This window comes from Sinocyclocheilus rhinocerous, unplaced genomic scaffold (genome assembly GCF_001515625.1).
Source record: "Sinocyclocheilus rhinocerous isolate Xijiao unplaced genomic scaffold, SAMN03320098_v1.1 scaffold230, whole genome shotgun sequence".
Classification (NCBI taxonomy): domain Eukaryota; kingdom Metazoa; phylum Chordata; class Actinopteri; order Cypriniformes; family Cyprinidae; genus Sinocyclocheilus; species Sinocyclocheilus rhinocerous.
Window position 1 is genome coordinate 50,022 of NW_015637126.1, and position 11,097 is coordinate 61,118.

At 38.5% G+C, this 11,097-nt stretch overlaps 1 protein-coding gene across 1 annotated transcript in view; it reads left to right on the forward strand.

Annotated features, from left to right (window-relative positions):
* LOC107748500 (zinc finger ZZ-type and EF-hand domain-containing protein 1-like) overlaps nt 1-11,097 on the forward strand; it is a 47,179-nt gene that overhangs the window by 25,431 nt on the left and 10,651 nt on the right. The window contains exons 33-50 of the mRNA XM_016563292.1: nt 758-887; nt 1,014-1,152; nt 1,338-1,503; nt 1,974-2,236; nt 2,354-2,523; nt 2,703-2,844; nt 3,236-3,366; nt 3,542-3,822; nt 4,371-4,545; nt 4,701-4,833; nt 5,467-5,699; nt 6,414-6,731; nt 6,977-7,077; nt 7,730-7,865; nt 7,951-8,310; nt 8,570-8,713; nt 8,803-8,971; nt 10,122-10,220. Of these exons, the coding sequence (XP_016418778.1) occupies nt 758-887; nt 1,014-1,152; nt 1,338-1,503; nt 1,974-2,236; nt 2,354-2,523; nt 2,703-2,844; nt 3,236-3,366; nt 3,542-3,822; nt 4,371-4,545; nt 4,701-4,833; nt 5,467-5,699; nt 6,414-6,731; nt 6,977-7,077; nt 7,730-7,865; nt 7,951-8,310; nt 8,570-8,713; nt 8,803-8,971; nt 10,122-10,220 (3,290 nt within the window). The remainder of the gene's footprint in view (nt 1-757; nt 888-1,013; nt 1,153-1,337; nt 1,504-1,973; nt 2,237-2,353; nt 2,524-2,702; nt 2,845-3,235; nt 3,367-3,541; nt 3,823-4,370; nt 4,546-4,700; nt 4,834-5,466; nt 5,700-6,413; nt 6,732-6,976; nt 7,078-7,729; nt 7,866-7,950; nt 8,311-8,569; nt 8,714-8,802; nt 8,972-10,121; nt 10,221-11,097) is intronic.

The following is an 11,097-nucleotide window of genomic DNA, read 5'->3' on the forward strand; positions in this document are numbered from 1 at the left end:
GAATAATTGAATTTAAAATAAAAAGTCATTTTCTTCACTGTAAGAATTAAACTTCCTTTGTTTCTTATTAAAGCTACAAAAGTCCTTCAGTCAAGAGCAATGAGTGATTTTCTCTCTGTCTTTTGTTGTTTGATTAATATTAAGCACACAGTCAGCAGCACGAATATAGCCTGCTGTCACTTTAAGAGCCGCACGAATCCAATTTACTGTTACACACGTATTTTCATTCTCAACTGTTTTCGTTCATATATTACATAACCGACAAGGGTTTATGTGAATAATCACCAAGCGCTGCATTTTGACACATTTTTGCGTGCATTTGACCGTTTAGGCGCGCCTTCAGCTAAAAGTTGACTTTACATGTCCATGTTCTGTTCCGTCTCTGAGCGCGTGCACAGAAAGCCTCCCGAGGAACAGCGCAAGTTCTCTTTTGTGCTTTTAAAACATGAATAAATCTAATAAACTTTGATAAATCAAGCACGTCCCAATTTTTACTGATTTGCACGTGAAATTGGGCTTTTATGAAGGAGCAAAAGCGCACCATTGGAAAGGGGTGCAATAATCGTTTTATCTCGATTATTGTAATTTCATAATCGTTGGAGGTCGAAATTGTATTGTAAAGTTGTTGAAGACATCTTGAGGGCACATTTGGTGAGCTTCGTTGTTGTGATTCTTGTGTTTTTGACACTGTTAAGCTTCACTTAATCCTGATCTGACTTCTCGTTTGTCCTTTTCTTCATGTGAAATGATGGTGTAGTCAGTGGACGGAGGAGGATGAGATCGCTGACTATGAGAGGAACTGTGAATGGATGGATGAGTGTTTGGATGGCATGTTTGAGAAATGGTTTGACAAGATCAGCCAGGCCTCAGTGGAGGACAAGAGAAAGGTACAGATATCAAATCAAATAAATGTTGTTGCAAACTGCCCGAAAAATAATGTTATTTACAAAGAACCTCATATGAAACTAAACATATATTGTGCATTTTTGGTGCTCTTTCACTGACTTTTGCAGATGCACATGTTCATTGCACGCTACTGCGACCTGCTGAATGTGGAGATTTCATGTGACGGCTGCGAGCGGATTGCACCATGGCATCGCTACCGGTGCCTGCAGTGCACAGACATGGACCTGTGCAAGACCTGCTTCCTCAGTGAGTCACACCATCACAGTCAGCAATGGCTTACACTATAGTGAAGTGTTAATGAAACTTTCCATTTATTTATTGCATTCACATTAAGTTAGTGACTACACAAATAATTTATTGCAGCAGTATATTTCTCGCACACTTGATCAGTTGGAGTGCGAATATTGAAGAACTCTGTTCTCCTTGTTCAGGTGGTGCTAAACCAGAAGGCCATGAGGACGACCATGAGATGGTAAACATGGAGTATGCTTGTGACCACTGCCAGGGCCTTATCGTGGGCAGCAGGATTAACTGTAATGTCTGTGAGGACTTCGATCTCTGCTTTGGTTGTTACAATGCCAAAAAATACCCAGACAGGTAATACACATCCCACATAAGTGAGAAGACCACTAAAGGCAACTAAACAATGAACATGAAAATATAAAATATTTGCAAACAATGTTTTCAAACCAAAACTATCCACATCAAGTCAGATACAAAACTTTAATCTATTTATGGCAAAAATAATTGGATACCTCGAATGAATGAATGAATGAATTTCACATCTGGTTATTTAGAGATGCAAATCCTCTTTTCCTACCTACTTGCAATACCTCTATTTTGCATTTTAATGTATTTTTATTTTGTTTTTGTTTTTTTCAATATTTTAATTTCATAATTTTTCTTATCTTTTTTACTTGTTTTTTTATAGTTTTATATTGTATGTTTTTATATATTTTCTTTTGTTGGCGTTTTATTTTTTATATTTTTTATATTCTCATTTTTTATTATTATATTTTTTCATTATTATTATCATTATTGTTTTTTTTTCACCCTTCTCTCTCCAGCCATCTGCCCACCCACCGTATCACAGTGTACCCTATGGTCACCATCCGCATCAGTGACCGCCACAGACTCATTCAGCCCTACATACATAACTACTCCTGGCTTCTTTTTGCCGCACTCGCCCTGTTTACATCCGAGCTGGTCAGCGAGAGAGCACAGGATGGAGATCCTCTGGATGATGTCACCCTCGGTTACGCCAGGGCTCTGCAAACCCACTGCTCTGATATCATCAATGAGTGTCTGCTGAAGGGACAGACTGGGAAAAGTAATCGATATATCTGAATGTTCATGATCTATTAAGAATGAAGTTGTGTGTGTTAATTAGAAATGGAAGTCTTGGTTGATGTGGCTGTATAGTCAGGGTTGCTGTTGTTTCCTGTAGGTTTGCGAGCCTCTGCCCTGCTGTCCCTGCTTTCTTCAAATGAATCGGCCACAGAGAGTGAACTGTGTCCTGCGACGGCTGGCTCTTTTCAGGACATCAGCAGCACAGACACCTCCTCACTTCCCAGCAGCACTACAGCTATCTGCTCCCCACCGCTACCTAGAGACAAAGTCAGTCACTGCACATACTACGTTACTGAATCTTATGGTCTTTTTATTTTTCAAGTCTGTGACTAAAATCCCCAGGATATTGCTAACAACAGTGTGATTGACCTTAAATGCTCAAACATACTGTTTAAATTTTCCTCATAAGTCCTCATAAGCTTCTTGTTTTTATTCCTCTTCACAAGAAACCACAAAAGCAGGGGCTGGATACAGAAGGGGATGAGAGGAGGAGGAGGAAGCTCGTCTCTCAGGATACGTCAGACTCATCCAGCGCAAGCCAGACACCCTCTGTGTCTAGGGAAGACACTCTGTCCCCTGGAGTCAGAGGTGAGGCTTTGGGGGGGGTTTGTTGTCTCTGAGTATATTATAGAATATTGTTTAGTCAAAGTTTGGTTTCTGTGTAAATTTATGCGTGTTTAAATCTGGTTTTTCCTGCCAACTGACCACTGACAAGGCTTTTGACATAATGAGATGAAAATAATTTACAATAATTTACTTAATCTGAATTCTACCTTTACACTGGATAATTGAAAATCTGTAAAAAAATAAAAAATCTGTGCTTGGCCTTAAATGCTCAAACATACTGTTTATTTATTTATTTATTTTAAAAGTCCTCATCCTCTCCAAGAAATATGTATGTATATTTAGAAATTTTATCTCCTAATTTCCTTTTTTTTTTTTTTTTTTTCTGGAGACACTGTCACATCTCCTACCTCAGAGAACATGGACGCATATAAAGACCAGGAGGAAAAGACAGCCCGGGGGCCGTTACAGGAACATGTGTTTGCCGAATGCTCCAGAGAGAGAATTCTGGGATTGTTGGCAGCCATGTTGCCTGCAACCAAACAGGTAACAACAAAGATTCCAGTTTAATTTGTCATTGTAGGCTTTTGGTTTCAGAAATTACTTGGAAAATGTTTAATTTGTAACCTGAAATGAAGCCATTTCAAATACCTATTTTTTGTCTCACATTCACATCCAAGAAACACAGAATATGCACATGTACACATTTCATCTTCTATAGGGCAGCTCGCTATCTTTGTCCAGCCTGAGTCCCATCCTGCCACTGCTGTTTAGAGTGGTCATCTCGAACGCCGGCTGTCTGAATGAAACATACCACCTGACACTAGGCCTTCTGGGACAGCTTCTGTTAAGGATCTGTCCTGCAGAGGCTGATGCAGCTGTGGCAGAGGCACTGACAGACAAATTTGAGTTACTTACCCTCGGAGATGGAGCAGCACTTGATGTTCCTGGCTGGAAGACCACTCAATTGCTCTTCAGTCTGGGAGCAGTGTGTCTGGACAGGTACTGTGATTGAATGTGTAACATATGGTTAAATATAATGTGTATTAGAGGCCACTTAAATAATCATTGTTGATGTACAAAGTCATATACACTACCGTTCAAAAGTTTGGTATACATCTCTCTCTCTCTATATATAATTTTTAAAAAGAAATGAATGCTTTTATTTGACAAGCATGCATTAACATTTTTCAAAAGTGACATTAAAAACATTTATAATGTTACAAATTTATTGTGGCTTCCACAAAGAAATTTAAGCAGCGCAACTGTTTTCAACATAGATAATGTTGTTTCTGGAGCACCAAATCATCATATAAGAATAAATATTGAAAAATCATACCAACCTTAAATTTTTGTACAGTAGTGTATGTGTACAATTCATTTGAATTTGAATATATTTTAAAGTGGGAGGGACAGTCAAACGTTTAGCTGAACTTTACCTTCACAGCTTTAGCTTTGTTGGAAGTTTTTGTATTTTTAATTAACACATTTTCAGTTTTTGTCACAAAACAATGAGTCCGTGTCCATCACCTGTGTTTGCATTACAACAGTCGTATCGGTCTGGATTGGGCGTGCTCTGTGGCGGACATCTTGCGAAATCTGAATGTTTCTTCTCAGTGGTGTGCTGTTGTGGCAACTTTCACTGATCACTGCATCCAGCAGTTACCACAGCAACTCAAGAGGACCAATCTCTTCACTTTGCTGGTGCTCGTGGGATTCCCTGAGGTATGAACCAAGATGTCACATGTGCACGCTAGCACACATAATATAGGCCTGTATGAAGTTATGACATGCCATCTTGTACACTCATTTGAAGATGCAAAAGCCCTTAGGACATTTTGAAAGAGCTGTTTAATGATAAATGTGTCTGTTTATATTAGGTGCTGTGTATGGGGACTCAGGCTGTCTTCATCGACAATGCCAATGAACGACACAACATGATTCTGCTCAAACACTTCACAGAGAAGAACAGAGCTGCTGTGGTGGACGTCAAGACTCGTAAGAGGAGAACAGGTGAGGGAAGAGCTGTCAACAGGTTCTTCACACTGCTCACACGCATCTCTCAAATCCTCTCAGATGTAAAAATACCACTGCTGGCAGTTCAGAGCTGCATGAGCCTTTCAGCACAGTCTAAAGTCACAGACTGTCATTGACTTTTAAACCCACCTTCATTTGCAAAGGGTGTGTCAGCTTTACTCCCTTGTTGCCCAGGTTTAAAAGACTGTTTTTGTGTGAAGGTACCTCTTGAGTAAACCTACCGGCTTCTAAAGCTTTAAAGATAACAGAGCAAATATTTGATGATCACTATGCTTATTTCTAAGTAGTAAAACAATCATATGCTAAAAAAATGATAATAATATTATAAGTATTTATTGTGATCAAACTGGCTTTTACATTTTAGTTATTTCAGTCAACCATCAGAAATATGTAGGATTGAGGGTTATAATGGGTAGCATCTCTCTACTACCGTCAGAAATTAAACTGATGAAGACATTTCAGTAAACAGGAAATTATGTAAACATTCAATTTGGACTTCATAGCCTCAGTTAATGGCTGTTCAGAGGAAACACCCATGGACACTCCAATAGTAAAACAAAAAAGTGCATTAATGCATCTCTACTTTCTAAAGTCTACTTTTCCTTTCAGTGAAAGACTACCAGTTAGTCCAGGCACATGAGAGTAGCAGCAGGAATGATGCAGAGTCTCATGAGGGACGAGCTGTGTCCCCGACCTCCGCTCACCTGAGCCGCTACCTGAAGAACTTCACCTCCGTTGTGAGTCACCTGCTGCAGGTTGGGGTGGAGAGCAGTGCCCAAGATGCTGTGGAGGCCACCTGGGTGCTCTCTCTTGCTCTTAAAGGACTCTACAACACTCTCAAGGTATTCAACACACACCTGTCCTGGTATAGCAAAAAAGTTTCAAGCCACAGAAACAAACACCACTAACCACAAAAAGTGTAATTTCATTGTTTTGTATAATTGTATAAAAATACTTATAAAACATGTAAGTGTGTGTATATGTATTTATGCATATAATATACTGTATATATATATATATATATTTTTTTTTTAAGGAATTAATAATTTTATTCAGGAAGTTCACATTAAATGGACAACTTTTCTGCTCATCAAAGAATCCTGAAAAAAAATGCATCACGGTTTCCACAAAAATATTAAGCAGCTGTTTTCAACATTGCTAATAATAAGATGGTTCTTGAGCACCAAATCAACATATTAGAATGATTTATGAAGGATTATTTGAACTCCTGGAGTAATTAATAATAATAATTATTATGAATGAATACAAATTTATATACATTGTAATTTATAATGATTTTAAAGGTGCATATTTGTGTGTGTACATATGTCTTTTGTTTGTATTTTACTTCTTTTTGGAGATGGTCCTCACTGCAGAACACAAGATCCAGGGGGCGTGGGGGCTAATGTCTTTTTGTGGCATGTTTTGATATTATCTAATGCAATGACATTTTTATATCTTCAATTATGACTTTAGTTTCCAAGATGTTTTGGGGCCATTATATAAATACTCAACTTGAAGTCATGAGTGTATTGATTTGTCTCTATTTCTTGTAGAAGCATGGGGTGGATCAAGCCCAGGATGCCATCCAAGGCTCTGGCCTGATGCAGCTCTTGGTCCGTAAGTGCAGCAAGGGCACAGGCTTCAGCAAGATGTGGCTTTTGCGAGACCTAGAGATCCTCTCGATCATGCTTTATTCCTCCAAGCGAGAGATCCACTCCATGGCAGAGGATGCAGACACAGAGACAGATGGAGAGAAGGAAAGAGAGAAAGAGCATGACTCTGATCACTCCAGCTGCTGTGCTGATGATACTGATCCAAACAGACCGGATCCACTCGAAGGCCTGGATGAAGAGACAAAGATCTGCTTCCAGGTCAGGCTTCAGACACTCATTTTCTGTCAATTGTGGGCCGTTTTCAGTTCTCTGCATTGCCGCCTCCTGTTCTTCTCAAATCTCTTCCAGCAGTTTAATTTAGAATGGTCAGATTGATTGAGTGCTGTAATTTCTCCTCACCAGTTAGGAACTGTAGAAGGGGCAGATAATTCATACTACTGGAATGTAGGGAAGAGTATGTAGAGGAACAGTTATTAGAGCTCCGATATTTGTCTTGCTCTTAGATTACCCATGATGCTCTTAATGCACCACTGCACATCTTGAGAGCTATGTATGAGCTCCAGATGAAGAGGACAGATTCTTTCTTCCTTGAGGTGCAGAAGAGGTGAGTTACACTTTGAATTATTATTTCATTTACATGGACAAGGTTTAGAATGTATTCTTATTAATGTACATACCCCTTGCAGAATCAGAAATTATAATAAGAAAAAATAAGAGACATAAATTTTTTTGTTTTTGATTTGGACTGCATTGAGGAAGCTGCATATGAGATGTTTACGTATATTCCAAAATTACTGAAATGACACCGATCCTTTGGTTCATAAAATCAGATGTTGCCTAATTCACCTGTTTATTATTAAAAAAAATTGTTTTAGTAAAACTAATAAGCTAATAAATAAAAAATCTAATATTTCTTAATGTAATATAATAATATAATATAATACACTATTAATATTGATTGCTCTGTGATTTATTATTATGTTCCTCTTCTGTAAATTGCTTTGGATATGAGCATCTGCTTAATGCATAATTGTATAAATTATTATTATTACACATTTAGTATTTTTGAAAATCTTAAGATGGCATCATCAATTTAAATGTATCCCTCTTATTGTCTACAAAGTGCTAAAGAGCTTGCATATTCTGTGTAAACTTATGAGCAGAATTGTAAATAAATCTTGTGCACATCTCAATTGTATCAAATTAATTCAGACTTTATCTCAAATAATCCTTTTTTCTAACATATCATATCTCAGGTTTGACGGTGACGCTATAAAAACCGATGAGACTATTCGTACACTGGCACAGAAGTGGCAACCATCTAAAAGACCTCATTCTGAGGAAAGAAGCACCAAGGCTGTAGATACTGATATTATCATTGTGCCCTGTGTGGTAAGACTAAGTTTAAGATTAAACATGTTCCATTTTGTGATCTGAAGTACATGTTAATTCATTTAATTCTTTATTTGACCCTCAGTCTAAACCCACCCGGTGTGATCGAGCCACAGAAGAAACAAATGTTGTCACGCAGAAACTCATCACCAACACCGAGAGTGACCTCCAGCTGAGTTATGCCAAACAGCGGCGCACCAAAAGCTCAGCTCTGCTGCATAAAGAGCTGGATGCTCGCAGTAACAAAGCAGTGCGACAGTACCTTTTCAAAGTGAACGAGGCCATTGCGATTCTATACGCACGTCACGTGTTGGCGACACTGCTGGCCGACTGGCCCTCTGACGCTCCCATCAGAGAGGAAGACCTGGAGCTGAGTGGAGCTTCTCACATGGCTTACATACTGGATATGCTCATGCAACTAGAGGAGAGAGCAATGTGGGAGAAGGTGAGAAGGGGAAGGAGTGTGTGGATTTGTAAGCAGGATCTAAAATGAGCTTATGCCAAACCAGATGAGAAAATTTGCAGGCCAGAAGCATTTCATTCTGGCCATTAAACTGTACTTTGCATTTATTTATTTTTTTTTGCATTTTTATGTACTGTATAATAAATATTTATGAGTATATAAATAAATTAATAAGCCATTAAATGACATAAAATCAGATTGTTGGTATGCATATAATTCTTCGTCTCATGTTGGATCTCAGATCTTGCAGAAGGTTCTGAGGGGCTGCAGCCAGAGCATGCTGGGTAATCTGTCACTGACAGCATGTCAGTTTATGGAGGAGCCGGGGATGGCCGTGCAGGTCCGAGAATCCAAGCACCCCTACGACAACAACACTAACTTTGAGGTATGAATTCCATTTTCTTTTACTCCAAATCTCTGGATCACAGTTGTGTTTCCCTTGTCCACTTAATGTCATAGTTTGCGTTGTCTCAGGATAAGGTGCACATCCCTGGAGCGATCTTCCTGTCTGTGAAGTTCGACTCTCGCTGTCACACAGAGGAAGGATGTGATGAGCTCCTTATGGCCAGCAGTAGTGACTTCCTGCAGGACCTGCACACTTTCAGTGGTTCTCACCAGAAATGGACCGACTTTGAGATTCCTGGTGAGATTTGGAGAAAGTGGCACGTCTAAATGCCATTTGTTTATAAATAAATCATAACAGACTTGCGTTCGCTTAGTTTAGACTTATAGAATTTATCTGAATTTCTGCATAAATTGGTCATTAAATTCTTTACATTTTTAACTAAGTCGCAACGAAAGGCAAGAAGAATCTTCAGGTCCTGTCCGCAGTTGCAGGAAATGATTGAGGAAGATCAGTTATTAAATCCAGTACTTAGTTTTTTTGTACTACAGCAAAAGCAAATGATTAACATTTGTGACCCTGGACCACAAAACCAGTCTTAAGTCGCTGGGGTATATTTGTAGCAATAGCCAAAAATACATTGTATGGGTCAAAATTATAGATTTTTCTTTTATGCCAAAAATCATTAAGACATTAAAGATCATGTTCCACGAAGATATTTAGTAAATTACCTACTGTAAATATATCAAAACTTAATTTTTGATTAGTAATATGCATAGCTAAGAACTTCATTTGAACAACTTTAAAGATGATTTTCTCAATATTTAGATTTTTTTGTGCACCCTCAGATTCCAGATTTTCAAATAGTTGTATCTCGGCCAAATATTGTCCTATCCTAACAAACCATACCTCAATGGAAAGCTTGTTTATTATTACAGATGATGTATAAATCTCAATTTCGAAAAATTGACCCTTATGACTGGTTTTGTGGTCCAGGGTCACATATTGTCTTTAAAATATTGACTTTGTATTAAGATTGAAAGCATATTGTTTTTCTACCCATTATTATAAATCTGAAGAGGAACATTGTCAGGTAGATTCAAATGTTCTTACACACATTCTTAAACACTTAAAATTTTGACAGCCATAAATACATTTTGTAAAACATTTTTCTTTTCTCTAAAATTTTTCACTCCTTTTGTGGCTCTCCCCATTAGGGGTCCGTAGACTCCAGTGTGAAAACCTCTGGTTTAAGCAAAATCTGTTTGTCTGTTGTTGTGACAGATCAGATCTAATTTTATGGCCAGTTTATACAGAAATCCAGGCCAATCTAAAGGCTTCGCTAATTTTTCTACACATTTGTATATCTGCTCATGTACATAAATTTTCTCTTTGGGTACAATGATAAATGAACAGAATGTAAGGGTTGTTTTTTCTCTTTCTCCTCTAGGGGACACCCTCTACTACAGGTTTATATCAGATATGAGTAACACAGAATGGGGCTACAAGTTCACTGTGACTGGTGGCCATCGAGGGCGCTTCCAGACTGGTACGCAATTTGTGCTCATTTAATTATTGACTCTTGATGTCTCTTTTGATATCTATCACTAATGTCCTCTAGCCACTGTTAGTCTTCAGTCTGTACTGTCATCATCTTCTTGTCTGGTTACTGTCCTCTAGAATCATGCCCTCTAATGAGCCATGAAACAGAAATGTCCATCTCATTTAGAGCCCATCACAGCAGTACCATCATTTCATGCGAGACTCACATTCCTACAGTCTTTTAGGGATGTAATGTTGGCGTCCCACTAGCTGATTTTCAGTGGGAAGCTTCATTTAAACAGCTGTTTGAGAATCAGAGGGGGTCTGTGTGCACGGCTGTGTTTCTCAGCGTGTGGGGGCAATAACAGGCACAGAAACTCAACTTCCTGCTGAGTCAATGGCCCTGCCGACCCTCCAATTATATCTAACATATTTAAAATCAATTAAGGCAGTCAGTGGGGTGGACTCTCATGGTTTTAGCAGTGACCGGTGAGCTAACACAAAGCCACAAATCATAAACACTGACTGTTAAACCATGATGATTGCATGCAGGGCCGGATTTACCTCTTTTCGTGACATAGGCAAAGCAATTTTTTTCCCTATTAATATAATAGACCTAATATTACCACCCAAGCAAACCGGTACAGTGTTTTCTATCGCAATAAGCGCTTGCGTTCAGTCAATAAAAATCGAATGTAGTTCTTAATTTGTTTGAGAACTGAGAAAGACCATTCCATTAATAGGCGTGGCGACGTGGCCACATAACATAACCTTTTCGGGAGTGCATTATTTCTCTAATAATTTTAACGGCCTGGAGTCACAATCACACATCAATTGTTCAGATGATTTGTTTCAAGACATTTGACATGTTTCCGTCCTGAAAT